Source organism: Benincasa hispida, chromosome 8, assembly GCF_027475165.1.
Source record: "Benincasa hispida cultivar pf3 chromosome 8, pf3_genome.v1.1, whole genome shotgun sequence".
Lineage (NCBI taxonomy): Eukaryota > Viridiplantae > Streptophyta > Magnoliopsida > Cucurbitales > Cucurbitaceae > Benincasa > Benincasa hispida.
The window spans coordinates 9,357,156-9,377,425 of record NC_143485.1 but is presented as its reverse complement, the minus strand read 5'-3'; the positions used below and the strand labels follow the sequence as shown (position 1 = coordinate 9,377,425).

The following is a 20,270-nucleotide window of genomic DNA, read 5'->3' as shown; positions in this document are numbered from 1 at the left end:
ATAAAGTTTAAATGAGATAAATAAATATTTAAATATGATTCAAATATTTATATACAAATATGATTCAAATATTTAGTATATGAATATGATTCATATAAAAACTATAAGTTAAAATTAATATAATTTGATTCATATTAAAATTATAGATTATATGAGAGAATTTAATCTATAGGATATATTAAATATGATATAATAAACTATATGTTGGATATTATACGAGATATAATATATGGTTTAATTATATTAATCGGTTATTATAATTAAATTGAATTTGAATTTGAATTTTGAATTCATATAATAATTCTTTGGGAGTTGTGGATTAATTAGTGGAGGGAATAACTCTCTCACTCTCGCATCTCTCTGAATAACCATCACAGAGGAGTTTGGGATAGAGTTTCATCTTTTGACGTGAATTTTTTGGAAGAAGCTCTCTCAGCCTTTCTTCTTCTCCTCTGTATTTTCTCTCAAAGAGACTTCTTTTTCCATTCACCAAATATTAACCCACAGAAGCCATCAAATTCTCTATGATTCTCACATTGAGAATAACAAGGTAACGTTGAGGTAGCGTCCTCCTTGCCAAGTTCGTGATTGTTGCTGCATTTGTGGTGTTCGGGTTCAAGCAAAGAAATTTCACAATTCGTGATCTCACCGAATTGAATTTTGAGAAGATCGGATCTTCAAGGGTTAGTCTTTTTTTCTTCCATTTCCTCTCTGAATTTTAGTAGAAAAAGCATGCTTAAAGACTTGTTGTTTATCTTATGTTTCCGTCTCTCTGTTCTATTGAGTTTCACACACAAAATTCGAGACACAAAGCGTTCGTACGCTTCCATTGTGGGAATTCCAATCCCTTCATATACTACATTTATATATATATATATACCAAGTAATTTTTTTTTTTTTTTCATTTTGGATTCTATAGCTCATATTATTAAGTATACCCATATTTATGAAATATAAAGATGGAATGAAACAAAAATATATCTCATATTATTAAATATACCACACATTTATGAAATATAAACAATAATATATACCTTATATTAATTATTATACCATATAGAATGTAAGTGAAAATGAACATAGCTTGAGGTTAATCTTGAGGTTAAAGGTTCCATCCCCTCACCTCACATTACAATTTCATTAATTTTGTTGCATAAATGTATTTGTTGATGCTCTATTAACGACACTTTCAATAGTATATATTCTTCTTTTGATTCAAAATTAGAGGAGTTTGATTAGGGCCTAGACAATTGGAAGTCAATTTTTTGGCAGAGACGACAACTTGGAGCTTTAAAGAGATTGATGAATGAGGAGATCGTTTGAGGACAATCTCGAACCTGAGGACAACAATCAAGAGCTTGACTCGCTTCCCTTTCCCTCTCTTTAACTTTAATTACTTTCTATTTTGGATACAGTATGGGTTGTCTACATTAGTATTGTACAATGAGTTGCTTTGATTTTGATATAGCTTTTGGATTTTTAAAACCAATTTAACTTGTACTTGGTTTGATTAATGCAATGATTATTTTAGGATGATTGTTCTTAATGTTTTTGAACAATTGGCCAACGTTTGAATGGTTTTTACTTGATGTCTTGCGTGAGAGAGAGCATTAAGTTAGATCTAGCATTTTAAACTATTATTCAATTATGCACGAATGTGATAGGATAATACTAGAGATCATAGTGAAGGAACTTAATACTATATCTAATTAATTGATTGCATGGTAATAAATTGATGGTTAGATATTAACAAGAGTTAAGCTCGAAAGAGGATACCTAGATATAAGACATCTAGGTCTATGATTAGCAATGAATCAATCTAAGGTTAAGCAGTTAGTTTAGTTAATCCATCAATGAAATCATTACCCTACGATGTGTTTCTATCTAGTTTCGCCCCATTTGTTTCCATTTATTTGTTTTCTAGAATTAGATTAGAATAGTTCTTATCACAAATCAGTTCTCTAGATAAAATTGGAACGATCCCTGAATAGCTAAAAGTATATCAAACTAATTTTCTAATGATGATACTCAATCAAGGACGTTTTAAACTATATTATTATTCAACGTGTGCACTTGGACGTATCAGTCTCTCCTAAGATGCCGGAGAAGACAATTTTCCTTGCAATTGTTTTTCCAGGCATCATACCTTAAAGAAAATAATCAAGTTTTTAATATGAAAAGAAATCAAGTGTTGTCCCTTAAATTATGTTAGAGAGACATTAGCATCGACTGAAGTTATAGTTGGTTGGAGAGTTACCTGAGAATTTTACAATCGACGTGGGACCCAAAACCCTTGCAGTTATCTTTGTTTGGCTATTATAAAAACAAAAAACCTAGCAAATCTTTTTTTATTAATAGATATATGGGAAGTTGAAGAGCATTAGCGGGACAAGTAGTAGGTTATAGAAAATGTAACCTTTTTTTTTTTTTTTTCTTTTTCTAGTTTTTAAATTTAACTACATAAACACAAAAAGATACGACTTAAAGTTAGTATTTTTCAAGATTCTTTACATTTTTTAAAGTAATAGACTCTAAATGGTCTATTCTTGTAGTTAACGCAATTTTATAATGCTTCTGAGTTATTGAATTATTATGGGAGTTTCTTTTGTCAACCTCTCTAAATATGGTTGATTCAGAGAAATATTCAGAAATAACTCTCAAATGCTTTCATCTTTCACCACTAGTATCCTTTTAGAGAACTCATTGAAATAGCTTTTTCGAGTCCTTTTTGGCCGAGATTGACCATGAGATTCAAATAAAATTTTGACTTCTTTTTATCATACATCCAAGCTATCAATTTTTTAGCCTTTCTTAGTGGAATCTCGATCAGGACAAAGACTGAGATTGTATGTAATTTTTCCCATATCAAGTAATCTTTTCTAGAATTTGATTCTCATAACTATTTGATTCATCTATCTTTCTTGAACCATGTAATCTTTTGAAAATCTTTCGTTCAAAATGATTCACCAAACTGATGAAGATTTGATTCATTATAATATTAAAATCAATTGTTAAATACCCTAAAATTCCTGTAAATTTAAAGAAAATTAGACATTATGTAAATTTTGGGAAAGATTGCAGACAATCCTAGTCCTCGTCATGGCTTAAATTACACCAAGAAAGCCCAAAAAAATTAGTAGTTCAAATGTGTATGAAAAGAAGTCAAATTTTTATTAGAATCTCGAGGTTCGTCTTGGCTAGGAAGGATCAAGAAAAACTATAATAACACTAGAAAAAGATAATAATTGTGAAAGATGAAAACTTTGGAAGTTGTATCTAACCATTTCCCTTCCTTTCTCTATAAAGTTTATGATATTTTCTCTTCTTCATTTCCTTTTTCTCTACAGAGACTAAAATGATATTTGATCATGTTATCTAATGTCTTTTTTTTCAAGAGTATATACCTTATATCAGTTGAGATATGTGCATGTTGACATATAATGGAAAACATTCGGTCTAATGTCTTTCTTTTCGAAAGTACATACTTTATGATATGCTTATGTTGACATATAATAGAGAACATTTTGTCTAATATCTTTTTTTTTTTTTAATAATAAATACCTTATGTGAGTTAAGATATGCTTTGTATAGACATATAATAGAGATAGATTTAGAAAAACAAAATTTCTCTCCAGACTAAACTCACGCGAACGATAGAATATTAAGATAATTTCATTTTACAAACCAATATAGTAATAAAGATTGACAATAAAGATCCTTTAGATGAATAGGGGAAATACGGTGTTTGTTATAATGCAAGAATGAAACCACACCACTAGAGATGTTCATCGGTCGATATCTATTTTGGGCTCAGACAAACATATTTTCCATCCATTGAGATAATGAAGTATATTGATTAACTGACTTACATTCTGATACACTAACTCGTCACCAATGACAATAAGATTCAAATAATAAAAAAGAAAATCAATTTTTTTATTTAATTAAAAAGTTGCTTTTTGCCCATTCTTGCAAATGTCATTGATGTCTTATAATAAAATTTCCATCATTTTTTAGAGTTGAAATGAAATCTTCCTACCCCAAACCAAAATTGTGTACTTCAGCATATTAAAGAAAAAATGTATCCACACGATCATTAAACAAAACAAAGTCCTCGCTCTATTTGCGATTTTAACAAACTGTATTGTTCATGAATTGTCACATTACAAACTTGATCATCATAACAATTTGAACCCAGAAAAACAATGAAAAAAACTAAAGAAAACAAAAATTAATCAAAAGCAAAAAGGGAGCAGTGTGTGTGGTCCATCCTGTGTATATCTTGGCTTCAATTTGAATGGGATAGACATCGAGCAATATCCGAGAGCCGCAACTACAAGCGCCACATTCAATGCCCTGCAGATGTTAAGTCAAACACAGGATAGATGTAACAAGCAGCTACAGCTATGACTCCCACTCAAATTATTGATCTATATCAAAACCTACAACGTATTTCCATGCTAAACCATTTCATTCGAACGTAGATACTAACCCTTGAAAGCTAAAGGATTTAGATCCAAAACTGAAATTTCACAACAAAGACGATGAGATTGAGGGTGGGACTCTTTTAGATTGCAATATTTATATTGCGCATGAAAATTTCCATTTTTAAATATACAATAATTCAACCATAATCCAAGTAAATTCTAGTTAACACTACTGTGAGAACAAGCGATCATGTGGAAAAAACTTGTATAAGCTACAGCGAGAGTATAGAAATCCATTTAGGCTAGCTCCGCAATCGTTTTCTTCGATTACCCTCTTCACTAACTCCCTGCAGCAAAAAATTAACAACGTGAGTTTCGAAGAACACAAGATCTTGCAGATAAGAAAGCACCTGGTATACATTAACAAGCAACCACATGAGAGGGCAAAAGGAACGCGCAGGTAACATGGGGCTAAGGGAAAAAAACAAAAAAGATATAAGCATACCCCTTGTTCTTCTTGTTCAAAACTTTCGGAGGTTACCACATTAGTTTCTGTCCTGCATTTAGCATGCACTATGGGCCCTAACTGAGATCTATCCATGCCGGCTGTTTGTCCATCAGGTGCATTCATGTAGACAGCACCCCGATACATCCACTCCTCTGTTTCATCACTGTAAAAATCCTCAAAAGGTTCCCCACATAATGCACACGTTTTTTGATCATCATCAGCAGGAACGGCCAGTTCTTCATCATCTTTTTTCTCTACAATGACCTCAGGAGGCAAAAATCCTGGAACCGCCTCTGTTCCCAGAGCCTCTGCACCGCTAAGCCACATGCTAATACTTACAAACCATTTGCGAGAAGGCTTTTGCTTCCTACTTTTTGACATTCGATTTTTAGTGACATGCCAATCCATATGATTACTATGCTCTTCCTGGGTCTTGAACCGAAGACCACAGGTCATGCATTGTCTAGGAAGATCAGCATATAGAGCAGTTATTGCAGATTCATGTCGCACCTTGAGTACATCTGGATTGAATTCTAACCCAACAGAATCCTAAACATTTAACTCTCTTAGTGGATAAGAAATAACAGTATAAAAAATTAAATGCCCATACTAAAGCTATTAAGAAGGATACTACCCAGTACTCGGATATATACCTGTACAGAAGGTTGATTGTTCAATGAGATTAAACCCTGGGCCATGAGAGAACTTATCAGGCCAGAAAATTCAGTTCCTGGTCGCTGACCAGGAACAAGGGATCCTGCCTTCTGAGGTATAGGTATCGTCGGAATGGAAGTAGGATGAGGCCCAGGTGGAAGAGGTGGCAGTGGCCCCCCTTGTAAATGCAAAGGGTTACTGGGGCTATTATGAACAGGCAAATTCCATTGCCCAATAGGTGCAGAACTTGACAAACACTCGCTAATAGCAGGGCGATGTCCTTGTGAAATGTATCCTTGACTCAAGGATGGTGCCATTAAATGTGGTAATGCTGGAGGTACAACTGATGCACTCAAATTATCCTGCATGTCCTGAGATGGTAGAAATTGCGGTTTTAAAGGGATGGCCTGCAATTGGTTTCCCCGAGTTAAAGGAATATGCCCAGTATGTTGATTGCCAACTTGTGGCAACTTAGTTGTAAGACTTAGCTCCTTATTTCTCATGTTATTCATCTGCTGCTCAGGCAAAAAAGACCTATTTGCACGATTGATGAAAGAATTACCACCATTTAAAGACTCAAATGGACTCTTATTGTGTCTTGGTACAGGAAAAATTGGAGGTCTAGAGGGTGGGCAAGAGTTAGGAAGATTCAGAGGATGCCTTGGGCCCATAGATTGTACAATTGATTGCAACTCCATGCTAGAGTCAAGACCAGAAGAACCCAATCTCGAAGCAATGGTAGTGGGCCTATGTAAAGCATCATTGGTCAAAAGCTTGTCAGCAAAAGGAGACATCTTCTCCCCACCAGACAAAGCTATGCCTCTCCCCAACAAAGGCGTCTGGAAATTTCTTCCTGCTCCTTTATTGTTCATGAGGTTCTGGGATGTCTGAGAAATGTGATTGTGCATATTCCAAATATCCTGAAAATAGGAAAATGAAAACCCATACTATAATTACCTAGTGGAATGCAGAGATCCTACTACATACTCCTCAACAGAAACAGAATAATAACCCAATGCATGCTATCAAATCTGAACACAGATATGGGTCTTACACGTCTCTCAATAAGTGATGCCAATAAGCAAAAAGGAAAGGACAGTGGAAGAAAAGGATGTATATTACCAATTAGAAAGCTTTTACACGCTGTGGGAATCTAACAGGTTTATTCTACTAGTGTATGATAGGAATCCCCAAAAAAAAAAAATCAAACTGTAGAGTAACGCTTGGTCACAAACTTAAAAAACATAACATGAACAAAGATGCTTTACAAACATTACACCAAGAATAGAATGCCAGAAGCAAATGATAATAAACAAGTTCAGGAAACATACAGGTGTTGATTGGACCACATCTTCAATAACCATGGAGGAGTCAATAGTAGGTAGCTGAACCTGACTTGACCAATTGCTTCTCATTCCAGGCTCTATAGACATAGCATTTGATCTTTCAAATCCTGTTCTTGTCACAAATCTTGAAGGTGGGACAGATGGCTTCAACATATCATTGTTTCTGCCTCTATCAGCTAATGTGGGGCTCATATCTTCCCAATCAAACTCTTCTTCTTCAGTGTTCTGCCATGTTACTGGAGTCACCTTGTTGTCTATACCATTGATAGAAAAATGTTCAGCCTGAGGTGGATTGTCATTTAAATAACCCTTTCCTTTATCACTTCCATATGCTTCAATTAAAGCTCTTGGCCCCTCAAGTGCATGTCCATTTCTAATATTATATGATGTACTTTCAAGTCCATTCAGATTATCGTCAGGATATTGTTTTCTTCTCCATTTATTAGTATCCTCAATTCTATCAATCATTCTAGAACCTTCATAATCATATACATTCTGCGAGGGTGAGGCTCTAACTGCTTCAAGTTCATCACCAGCTGATTGTAGAGGTCTATTGTGTCCAATTCTTGAAGACAGGGACGATTTCGCTAGCTTTATATTTGCTTTATTTGTTCCAAGAGCAAAAGAATCATGGGCCATGCTCCGCAAATGAAATGCTTGAGCTCCACCATGTTCAAGAACCTCTGCATGATCGTAATCATACTCTTCGTATCCGGAAGCAAGCTTTTTATCATGAACTTTTAGAGCTGAGACCCCTCTTGCATCATGGATCTGCTGCAAAGCTAAAAGCTAGTTACATATTTGTATGTTATTTCTTTACCATATATGCAAGATATTCAAAAGAAAACAGAAAATTAACAGTCCTAATTGCATTAAATTAATGTCAGGGAATCATGTTGGAAGGTGTGTGTGTTGCGTATGCCTTTCAACGTGCACATTTAAAGATATATAGATGGTACACGACATAGAACAATTTCATATTTGAACATATTCAGCTGCAAAAAGTCACCAAAAATCTGAGGAACGTGGTTTTATCTTCCCCCTATTATCTGTCATAAAACAAAGTTAAATTGTATATAAAATATATAAATATGCAAAAAGTGGCAAACAACCAAAACAAGCAGACGAATTATAAAAGGGTTCTCCTATTAACTAGGATCACTTAAATACGAAACTAACGAAGTAAACAAAGAAAATAGAATCTCATAATTTGTCTCTATGCCCAGTTAGGAACCTCATGATTTTAAGGGATTTCAAATGACTGCGGAACCCGCAAGAAAGAGAATGACTTGAAATCTATTTTTTCATTAACAATATACATATATATGCACACACACATACATATACATAGAGCGTGATAGAGATTATAATCCCAACTAAAATGAGGATGGATTTTGCAAGATTTTATAGGATTTGGAGGTAATTACCTACTATTTAACCTTGTCATAGTTTAAATTTCAATTAAAAAATCATAATACATCCAACGTTATTAAATTTATTATTTTTCTTTTTTTGGGATAAGAACAACTTTCATTGAGAAAAAATGAAAGAATACATGGGCATACAAAAACCAAAGCCACAAAAAAGGAGAATCCCTCTACAAGAAGGGATTCCAACTATACAAAATCATATTTATAGCATAATTTCAAAAAATCTTTGAAATCAAAGCCCAATAAGAGACGTGAAAACGAATAAGAGACTACATATCTCTAGCATCCCTCTCAACTCCCCCAAAACACCTTTGTATTCCTCTCAACCCACAACACCCAAATAATAGCACAAACACTGGCCAAACAGAGAAAACGGCCTGTCTTCCCAAATAGCAGATTGAGGATGGACTCCTCAATCATATGTCTAACGTCTCTTTGATGAGCACACATCAAATCGAACGTCTAGAAAAAATAATCCCAAACAAAGCACGCAAAATCATAGTGTCAAAACATATGGTCCAAGTCTTCCTCTGCCTTCCAAAGAATGCAACAAAAAGGACCAACCAACGACGGCATCTTCCTAACAAGCCTATCCAGCATACTAATATGGCCAAGGAGAACCTACCAGGTAAACAATCTCACCTTTCTAGGAATCTTAATCCTCCACAGCAACGAGAAAACAAACTCACCCACAGGAGAAGGGTTAACCAAACACTGAAAAAAGGATTTACACGAGATCTCTTTCAAAGGATTAGGACTCCAGACTCTCACTTCTCTCCTCCCAAGACGAAAGGGGTGACTCTCAAGAAGAGAAAGGAGGGCAACCACATCCATCGTTTCCTTATCAGAGTGGGCACAACAGAACCCGAAGGAGAAAGAGCAAGAGCTCCCTGTCCAAACGAGAAAATCTGTCAAAAAATGATTTTTAAGAGAAGACAAATGATACAGCCACGAGAAAGAACCAAAAAGAGGTCTCCCCCACCACACAATGGACCTAAGGAACAAAAGCAGGGAGCTCTTTTGAAATATCTTTACAATACAAAGATTCCAGTAAGTGCCATTAATCCCTTTAGCCAATCACTCAAAAGGATGAGGGCCATGTTTACTAGCAATAACCCAATACCATAGAGAATTGGACTCAAGAAGAAAGGCACCAAAGCCATTTGGCTAAAAGGGCTTTGTTTCGAGTCCTAAGGTTCCCAATTTCAAGACCCCCCAAAGACACCGATTTCTCGATAATCTCCCATCTAATAAGATGCAAGCTGATTCCTTTCCCTTCATCAGCCCCTTCCAAAAGGAAGTCACACATCAACCTCTCCAAACACTTACACACCTCCCTTGGAGCTCTAAACAGAGAGAAGAAATAAATCGAAATGTCACTCAAGACGGACTTAATGAGTAAGACAACCCGCTTTAGAAAAGAAACTTTTCTTTTCCAAGAAGCCAACCTACTTCGAACTTTGTTGATCACAAGTTCCCATAAAGAAACACACTTCGGACTATTCCCAAGAGGGAGACCAAGATAAAAAGAGGGTAGGCTTCCCACCTCACATCCAGTCCACTCTGCCCACCTTTTAATCTTATCTTCCTCACTATTGATACCCATGACACAACACTTGTTTATCTTCAGGCCTGACATCTCCTCAAAGAAAGCAAGAACGTGATTCAACATTGAAAAGGAATTAACACTTCCCGAGCAGAAGAAAAGGGTGTTATCCGCAAATTGAAGATGGGAGAAGGGAACCCTATCCTTACCCACCTCAAAGGGCTCAATTAGGTTACCTTCGACACACTTAGTCACCAATCTACTAAGCACATCCACGAGGAAAAGAAAAGGGGAGAGAGGGTCTCCCTGCCTCGGATCTCTCAACGCCATCACATTAGCTTTAGGGCTCCCATTGATAAGAAACGAGTAGCTCACATTCCTCAAGCAACCCCACATCCACACACGCCACTTATAACCAAAGCCTTTTCTATGTAAAACCTATCCAGAAACTTCCAATCCATGTGGTCATAAGCTTTTCCAAAATCGATCTTAAACAACATCCCTTCCTTCTTTCCCGCTCTATAGTCCTTAATCGCCTCATTGGCAACAAGGGCTTGATCCAGAATTTGCCTCCCGCCGCAAAGGCCTCTTGCTCGTCAGAAATGGTCGATGGAGCACCCTTTTAAGACGATTCGCCAAAACTTTCACCAAAATTTTGTATACACTTGTGATGAGACTAATTGGACGAAAGTCCTTAACTTTTGTCACATTCTCCTTCTTCGGGATCAATGTAGACATAAGTTTTTGACAGATCTATTTAAAATCTCCCTTCCGTAAAACTCTTGGAAAACTTTGACCATGTCCTCACAAGGGACCAATTCTCTTGATAAAAAGCCATTATAAACCCATCCGACCCCAGGGATTTCGAACTATCACTTCTAACTACTCTTTTGATCTCCTCAACAGTGAAAGGCTCGGAAAAACTTGTCCTTATCCTCCTAAAAAATAGGGTTCCACTCAATCCCTTGAACAAAGGGTTTGGCTGAAACCTCCGGACCATATATCCTAGAGAAGAAGCTAATAACTTCCTCCTTGATCTTCTTATCCTCCATAATGACCTCCCCTAAATCAGAGACCAAAGGGCCAATTCTATTCCTACTCTTTCGGCCACTCACCAACCCAATGGAAAAGCACGAAGTTGCAATCCCCATCCTTAGCCCACGCCGACTTCACTTTTTGCCTCCAGCTACAAGTCTCCTTTCGAATCAACTCCCCAAAAAGGACCTCTAAGGAGTCTTTTTGTGTTTTCATGTACTCATCCAAGAGGCCCTCCAACTCCAAGTCATCAAACCCCTTAATCTTAGCCAAAAGCTCCTGTTTCTGAACTCTAATGTCACCAAAAACTTCTCTTTTCCACTTTCTTAGCATCCCTTGTATCGCCCTCAACTTACCCATAAATTTGTATCCCTCCCAACCCCCTACAACCAACTCTCGCCACCAACTAGGAACTTAGGACTTAAAAAAAGGGCGTTGCAGTCATATGTTCTCAAACCTAAAAGGACACGACCCCCAATTCTGACAATCTGACGTCAGGATAATAGGCCAGTGATTCAAAGTGACTTTAGGCCCCACCACCTGCCTATACTCCCCAAACAGACGGATCCAATCCAAAGAAAGCAAGACTCTATCAATCCTACTTCAGGCTCTCCTATTAGCCCAAGTGAACGACCCATTCAAAAGAGGAGTATCAACCCACCCGCCTTCGATATAAAATCATTAAACATCCTCGTCGATCTATTACCTCTTCCCAAAGGAGCTCTCTCAACTTGAGACCTTGTCATACTAAAATCTCCCACAAGTTGACCCACAAAGACTAAAAAGATCCCCCAACTCATTCAAAAATTGATCTCTTCCTCTAACTCTAGGAGAACCATGCACCCCAGTTAACCAAAAACTCTCTCCATCTCTCATTCTAAAATACACTGACAACGAGAAGACACTCGTAGTCACCTCCAAAGCATCAAGCGTACGGCTATTCCACGTCATAAAAAAAACTCTTGACTTCCCCACCGCATCCATACTCTTCCACTCCACTATTCTAAATTTCCACAAACAGCCAACGAGAAGAAGGTCAAAATCACTCCATTTAGTCTTCACCATAATATCAAGATTCTCTTGCTCAAAACGTCCTTATTAAAATTTTAACTTTCATTTCTTTTTTGGTGACCATCCAAACACAATTTTAAACACATTCATTTCAAATATTTATCGTTCCAAACAAAATAGACAATTTCAAATCATTTCCCAAATTTCAAATCACAAGCAAGATTTTCTAAAGCAGGAAGCCAAAAAAAAAAAAAAACAACGAACTTTTTATTTTCGAGGGGCACTATACATAATACAACATAAAGAAGAAAAAGCATAGTTGAAGTGAGAATATGACAAAAAATTAAACCCTAAACATAGAATTATGTATTTAAGCTTAGTAAATATTATTTTTTAAAATTAATGATGGAGAAACCCTAATAACTATTATTTTTTAAAATAATGAAACAGCCCCAAGGTCCAAGGCTTCACAAAAGGCGCGTGCCTAATCCTTACCTTCTTTTGTGCAAGCAAGGTGACGCCAAACTTGTGCCCAATGCCTGGGAACGCACCTAGGAGGGCTTTTTAAAAAACTCATTATAGAATTTAAAATCATTTCTTGATGTTTCTTGGTTCCAAATGGAGGGTTAGAAATTTTTCTTGTTGGAATTCTAAGGTTCATCTTCAGCCAAATCTTCAAAAAAAGAAGAAACAATAGTACTGCAAGGCCATGAAACCTTCCCTTTCTTTTTTAAAGAGAAAGTTGCACACCATCGTCTATTTATTTCTTTCTTTTTTATATCTGCGTGTTTATGCTAGCTTGCGCACACCTCAACTAATCTCAAAAGACAACCCACCTAGCCTTACAACATTTGAAAAGTTGCACACCATCTTACAAATAAACTCCTAGGTGTTATTCAGCAACACAAGGATTGGATAGAATATCCCAAGGAGAGTAGGAGACCAAGAGAAAACACAATTCTCAGCAATTCATATATTTGTTGAACCAAGCCTAAGAGAACAATTTGGATGTCTTATTTATATACTATCGTTTTTACTCTATTTACAAAACAAATGCTTAGCAACCCCCTATTTGTTGGCATAGAAAGCCTACGAGTTTCTTTGACAACCAAATATGATGGATTCAAACAACTGTACTATGATATTAATTGAGATGTGCACAAGCTAGCTTGGACACTCGAATATTTTTAAATAAAGACCTAATACAATAAATTCCATATAGGGCTTCCTCACCCCAAATAGAAACATAAGCATCGTCCATCAAGTCTTCTCAAAAGAAATCTTAAATCTTAATGACTTATTCCATCTTTGGAGTCACTTTTGCAAGAATCCTAAAAACTTATAGCATAGATAGACTAATTTGAAGTACAAATTACGCAAATGGTGACCTATAATTACGGAACTAGGAGTCAGAGCTTCACTTTCATCAGCTTCATCCCAAAGCTAGAAGATCTAGTAGGGATCTATCCAAGGGATAAACTCACATAAGAAAGAGACTAAGAACCAAACCTTGAATGTCAATTCGGGCTGTAGCTATATCTTCAACAGTAGAGGTTTTAATACCCACCAACAATGATTTTGCTAAATTTGACTAGGCTAACATTGTTCTCTATAAAAGAACTTTTTTTCTCTGTTATCTCAACATCAAATATTCATATAGAAAAGACTCAAATTTTCATCCCTTTGTGCTAGGCACTTAATTTGAATGTTCGCCTCCATAGTCATAGTTTACAAGTAATATGTCATCAAGGACCTCATTTTTTTAGCAAAGGCTAGCAAGATATTCGATCTCTGTCCGAAAAAGAAAAACAAATGTACAGATAAAAATCCTCATAGTATCAGCTTTTTCACCTTCTGTACACATCTAAACCAAACACAATCCAGGCCCCAACATAAGTAAAAGATGGCTGGGATGGACTAATCCAATTAGTACATTAAAAAAGAAGAAGAAAAAAGCATTTGTTCACTTGGGTTGGTTGCATTCACAAAATGAGAGGGTGGGGGGAATGACAAACAGCCAACAAAAGGATGCAAGATGAATTTTTTTGGACAAGAAGGGATGCTGCATGGTAAACATTCAAATTGACAGAAGCAAACCCAATATTGTATTCCAAGTAGAAAAAGAGATAGATGCTCACTTTATCCACCACAGAGTGTTCCAGTTGACGCAAGTATTTTGGATTGACATGAATGCCATGAGTTGGCCGAGGAGATTCAGAAGCCCTTGAGGATGTCAAACTTGACGACTCTTGTGCTGTTAGCTGAGAAAGTTGAGCTTCAATCTTCCGAATGATGGATGGTGGAAACACAGTTGCCCATGTCCCAAAGAGGTGGCGCATTGCATTATGCAAATTAGGATGAACTTGCCTATAAGCCTCGCAAAACACCTTAGCACCAAAAGATAGAACAAAGAATTGAGGAAAACCTCATCAAATTCAAACTAACATCGGTTTGATTATTGAAAATATAAGAAACAAAAGTGTGCACCAGAAACCAAAATTTACATACCTCAGGTAAACGAGACGAAAAATAACTGATATATTCTTGCCCAACATTCTTAACAATGCTATCCAATAAATATAATGAAGGAAGTTTTTGCTCAACCGGAACCTGCACAAAAATTTGAAACGATGAACTGGAAAATACGCAAGGTCTCAGAAAATATAATCGTCTAAGCAGACAAAAGCCTAATTTTTATAGCCCAATCCCCATCAAATCTAAAATAATGAATACATGATAGACGGATAACCCCAAAAAAGAGAGAAAAACAGTCCATTGGAAAACATCAGAATATACTTCCTTCATATACTACCAGAAACTGAAACGTTCAAAAGGGTATTCTCAACTCAAAATAGAGGAAAACATAATTACGGAAACAAACCTCGAGAATACGCGCACAAATTAAGTCAGCAATGCCCTTCCCGTGTTCTCTCTGCTCGTCAGCAAGAACCGTGAGATCCGTAATGATGGGCTTCGAATTAAAGGTGAGCTCCGACAACATGAGGTCATACAACTGCACGATATCCTCAGCGGTAGGAGGGGGCACAACATCATGGCCAGAAACCCTGAATTCGTCATCCCGCTGCTTTAGCTGAGCTCTAAACCGGTGAGCTATAGAAGGGGGAGGCTTTTGTGGCAACTCATTGGGCATAGTCCTGCCGCTGGTAGTGGGAAGTTGGCGGTCGGATGGATATGCTGAATTTCTAGGGTTTCCTCGTGAAATTAAGAGCTTTTCCGATTCCATGAAAGGGGTCATGAAATGCAAAGTGTATCGATTGAGTTCAGAATTTTATCCCGCCAAGGAGGGAAGAGAACTGAATTAGGGTTTTTTCCCACCATAGAAGAAGCTAGAGAGAGAAACAAATAGAGAGCGCCTTAGAGAGAGAGATACGGTGTGGCTCTTATTCAGTGTACACTATCAATTTCCTGCTAATGTTATTGTTAACAAAAATGTGTACGAGCTGTGAATTCTCCTAATTAGCAGTCTAGTCTCCTATTCATTCACCTATGTCGATATACAAATTATTCAATAGAAAATGATCACATTCGCATGGTATCAGTGACCTAAAAGAAAAGAAAAGAAATTCTCAGCCCTTTTGCACCCGCAAGCTTTTCAGTTCTCTCCTCTGCGTACAACCCAGCCCAGTCAATCATTCACGCATACAACTCAGATCAGTTTTTTACCTTCCGTCCGCTGCAGTTCGTCGCCGTCTTCACGAAGAACTACCAGTCAATCATTCACGCAGCACTCCCAGACTCGTGCGCACCCCGCCGCTGCAGTCGCCGCCCAATCCTAGCTCCGCTGCAGACACCGTCGACCGACGCCAAACCAGCCGCCGCTTCTTGTTCCAAACACTCCAGATCCCCTCAAGATTGGCACGGGTTCAAGGTTTCAGAACCCCAAATCGAATACTACTTCACCGCAGCCCCTTATTCCGAACAGCCCTAAATTGTGTATTTCGATTTTCGATTAAATTGAATCATCCGGTCTGGTTCGGTCAACCCGGTTTGGGTCACTCAATCTGGTTCGCTTCTTTGGTTTGACTTGTCAAACTCGGTTCGGTCTTTGGTGGTTCAGTCAAACCAAGTTCAGTTCAATTCATTGTTTGGTTCAGTCGTTTCTTTGTTGATTCTAATGGCGAAAGCGATTCTCTCCTTCGCACAAATCCTAATTTTGCATGATCATAAACTGTGAAGCACGAACACGGATCCAAATATGAGATACGGATACGATAGGATACGGCGAAACGTTAATTTCTAAAAAATTAAGATACTGATACATTGAAGATACATTTTCAAACATCTAAGATATAGATTAACTTAGCATACAAGTTAATGACAATAGTACAAATACAGTACAAACACTTTAATACAATAAAAAAAAAAAGGCAACATCTAAGATGTTGAAGTAAAATAGCAATAAAATACAATAAAAAAGTGACTCATATTGATTAGAGAAGAAGAAGAAGACTAGAGGAAGAAATATGAAGATAAACGAAGAACTTCTTAGTTGAATTGTTGAAGATATCCAATGATGGAACGAACACATGCACAGTTGAAGAAAAAATGGATCTAAAGTACTCTAATTAGGTTAATTGCAAAGGATAAGCATGTAATTAAATAAAGTAAAAGGGGAAGTAGAAATACAACCTTTGAAGACTTTGAATCTTCTCCAAATTAGCTCCAATCTCCTCACGATCAGTTCGTAGACCACCACAAGAGTCTTCTCGACTATTCTCCGGCCTTATAACGGAATGGTGGGATCCAGCGAGTGACTAATTTGGAGAGGAAAAAGCTAAGTATTTGAGAGAAAATACTTATGAGATTATCACATAATTCTCATAAATTTCCACTTTGGCCAAGAATTCTAAAAAACAAGAAAATCTCCCTTTTAAAAGTCATTACATGCAAAACATGCAAAACATGCAACTTTGAACTTAATAAGAATTTGACACTAAAAAATCTACTAACTCAAAGTGGGATTTAGTGGGACAAGTGTCTTCAAATAAAGACACTCACAAATGTTCGATCTTTCCACTAACTTGGTGTTAGAGTATATTAGCAAGTAGCGGAAGCAACAAGGATCAATAAGCACTCTAATTCATTAATTTTGGCAGTAACTAAAGCATGCTTACATAGTAACAAGTGAGTTTCAAGTCATACCTTTGTAGAACTTCTTCTAATCTCAATTCTCAATTGCAGACTTCTCCAAATCTTGTTGTAGACCACCTCAAGATCTTCCCCATTATTCTTTTGGAGCTTTAGATTGAGTTGTGGGACTCAAAATAAGCTTGAATGAAGGGAACTTGGACAAGAACTCACTACAACAACCCACTTGAAAAATACCTTCTTCAACATGAATTTTTCAACAAAAATTCTATAGATTGCATGCCACAGTTCCACTCAAATCTTCTCAATATATTGCAGACTATCATGCAAAGAAGATGGTTGCATGAGATGCAACCCATGTTTGGAGTTATTGAAGCCAAATGAAGTGGTTTTGTGTGAGCTACTTTGAAGGTGTAATGGAAAAAACCAAATTTCCATTTTTGTGTTTTTCTAAATTTTTCAATTTTTTCAATTGATTTCAAAAATAAAATTGATTTCTAGAATTGAAATATTATTAATTTTAAAAAATTCATTTCATAAATTCATTTTTTTAATAAAATTAATAAATAATTATTTAAACATTTTAAATAATTCTAATTAATTTAATATCAAAATTTAATTTTACACAAATCCACCTTCATGTATTTAAATCATATTTAAGTATTAATTCTCCAATTTTGTTTAATTCTTAAAATTAAATGTGTAATTATATCTCATATAATTACTAATTCCTTTAATTCTAATTTGAACGTTTCAAATTAACTTATCACGCTGCTTTAAAGCTAATCCATTTACAAACTAGTAGGAGGACCTCATGGACCTACAGATTATGGGCTCCAACAATACGAGATTAATTGGCTAAACTCATTACACCAAATTACCCTCATTCGTTAACTAATGGGTCACTCCACTAAAGCTCATAGTTGAACTCCCCTCATTATAGATATATATTATGTCCACTTGGTATAACCATGATTAGTAAGTTAACCATTCACAGGTTATTCGTAATAACAGTTGGGTCAAATCTGTTTTACCCCCGAGATTACCTCTTGTTCTTTAAGTCCCACTGATCCTCTAATGAACAATTGATTTATGATCAAATCAACAAACCGAGTACCTCTCGGGCCAATGAGAGAGTGGGGCCCCTTAGTCAAGACTTGGATTTAACACTTAAAGGAATAACCTCTCTACTATCCCTAAAAGTGGGTAGGAGTGAATTCCTTTTTGCACCCTATGTCCCTAGCTATCTACCCGGTCTTACCCCTGAAATTGAGGTTTATTGAGCCGGCGCTGTTGAGCCAACCCTTATGTGCAAATCTAAGGATAATCCCGAATAAACAGGAGTTCATAGTTAGCTCAGGATTAAGGTCAAGTTACCTAGGTTATCGCTTTGAAATAGTCAGTCTTAAACAGTAAACAACGTTATAAAGTAAGAGTGACTGATTTCGTAGTCCGATCTTGTACAAACCCATTTGCACAGGACGCCCTCACTCCTCATGTCATAATATGAATGAATTAGGATCACTTCGTTTGTAGCACTTTACAACTCTTTTTAAAAACTACAGAGTAGGCCACATCCAATAGTGTTACCAGAATAAGGCACACAACCTTATTCATATACTATAGATCATCTTGACTATTTACTCGAACCTGATCCACTTTTATATCTCCACATAAAGTTTGAATACTCATGTAATAATCATGGGTCTTTTAGGTTTATTAAATTTCTAATAAGTAATACATATATTAAATAACAACCTATTGAATTTTTAGAATAACCACGAGTTTTAGGACATAAAACCCAACAAATTCCCACTTGGACTAAAACTCCAGTGGTAACTTATATATACGAATCTGTAAGACTAAGTTTTTAAGTTTTATAGAGAGATACAATAAACTAGTGCATCCTATACCCATGGTTTACCATTCGGTATCCCATGCCCGATATTTCTCCCACTTGCCCTAGGTTATTTACTTGGTATTCTTAGTCTTACTAGGTGATTCTTAAACACTTTAGCAGAGAGAATCATTGTAAACATGTTAGTGTACAATAGACTTCTTATTAAACTATATGAGGAATGCATTTTATTCTCAATAATGACCAGGAAGTCATACTTTCCTCCCACTACATTGAGGTACTCTCAATCTTTGAGTAAGACACATCTGACCTATCTTAACAACTATTATTAACAGTCAGATCTAGAAATCTTTAAATTTTCTATACCTTGATGCATTGATTTCTAGCCGTTTTAAAAAACTGAATATTTGCAAATGGCTTTGAATTAGTTTGATTCTTTATAGAAGTTGCTATGAGATAAAACAAAGATAATTTTTTAAAATGAACATTTCATTTACAATAAAAAAAAATATATACATTTTGCTCTTTACAATATAACAAAAGCAAGTATGATTATCATCAAACAGCAACATCTCCCACTCATTAAGCTGAGCAAGCGGTCCTCATGAACTAGTTTGCCTATTTTGCTTTCTCTGCTCTCTTCTCAGCAAGGTACTGAGGGTAGTTTCTCTTCCAGTGCCCTTCTCCGTTGCAGTAGAAACAATTTCCTTTGTTTGCAACATTGTTCTTGCCTTTCTTTCTAGTGGGTTTCTTCTTCCCTTTCCCTTTGCTCTTCTTAGCAGGAATGCTCTTACTCTATAAAGAGAAAGCAACATCAGCCTTTTTGGAGGACATTCCTCTCTTTTCAGCAGTAGTAACGTTTACTTCTGATTCCAGACCTTTAGTTCTCAACATAGTCTGGTAGGCCTGTAGCTCATTCAACAAAGTAGTTAAACTGTATTCAATTTTATTCATGAGTGCATTCGTGTAGAACTGTAAAAAACTCTTCGGAAGAGATTCTAGAATAATACCGACTTAACTTCTCTCATCAACATCAGTGTCATTTACTTCCGCCACATTAAAGTGGACCATCATGTCCAGGACATGTTCACGAATAGAGGCCTCTTCTTTCATGCGGCAGTTGTAAACGTACTTGATAGCATCATGTTGGGTTTTATGTCCTAAAAACTCGCAGTTTGTAAAATAATAAACATTTTCTATTATCAATATACTTGTTATTGATCTCATAAATTGTATGAAAGTCTAAATCCAATAAACTAAGCCCTATGATTATTGTTTGAGTACTTGAACTTAGACATAAGAGTGGATCGGGTTCGAGTAAATAGTCAAAATGATCTATGGTACAT

At 36.3% G+C, this 20,270-nt stretch overlaps 1 protein-coding gene and 1 long non-coding RNA gene across 3 annotated transcripts; one reads left to right on the top strand and one right to left on the bottom strand.

Moving 5' to 3' along the window:
* The first annotated feature begins 341 nt into the window (after window positions 1-341).
* LOC150034346 (uncharacterized) lies at window positions 342-1,533 on the top strand. Its single transcript, XR_016531015.1, has 2 exons — window positions 342-683; window positions 1,240-1,533. It is a non-coding gene; the product is annotated as an uncharacterized LOC150034346 (long non-coding RNA).
* A 3,018-nt stretch (window positions 1,534-4,551) lies between these two features.
* PCFS4 (PCF11P-similar protein 4) lies at window positions 4,552-15,904 on the bottom strand. Of its 2 annotated transcripts, none has more exons than XM_039038132.2 (8): window positions 15,642-15,904; window positions 14,839-15,304; window positions 14,466-14,567; window positions 14,096-14,344; window positions 6,921-7,709; window positions 5,589-6,509; window positions 4,933-5,484; window positions 4,552-4,774 (listed from the first exon to the last, which is right to left on the bottom strand). In XM_039038132.2, exons 2-8 carry the CDS (start codon window positions 15,211-15,213, stop codon window positions 4,730-4,732), a joined length of 3,033 nt encoding a protein of 1,010 aa, XP_038894060.2. In that variant the 5' UTR covers window positions 15,214-15,304; window positions 15,642-15,904; the 3' UTR covers window positions 4,552-4,729. The 2 variants fall into 2 exon arrangements, with proteins under 2 accessions (XP_038894060.2, XP_090172586.1); XM_090316460.1 differs by having other exon boundaries at window positions 6,921-7,706.
* Between the last annotated feature and the right edge of the window lie 4,366 nt (window positions 15,905-20,270).

Coding starts and splice junctions, on each gene's coding strand:
- PCFS4 (XM_039038132.2), bottom strand. CDS start 15,213: ATGACCCCTTTCATGGAATCGGAAAAGCTCTTAATTTCACGAGGAAAC. Junction 14,568..14,838: donor TTTGTGCGCGTATTCTCGAG/GTTTGTTTCCGT, acceptor ATTTTTGTGCAG/GTTCCGGTTGAGCAAAAACT. Junction 5,485..5,588: donor ACAATCAACCTTCTGTACAG/GTATATATCCGA, acceptor TTAAATGTTTAG/GATTCTGTTGGGTTAGAATT.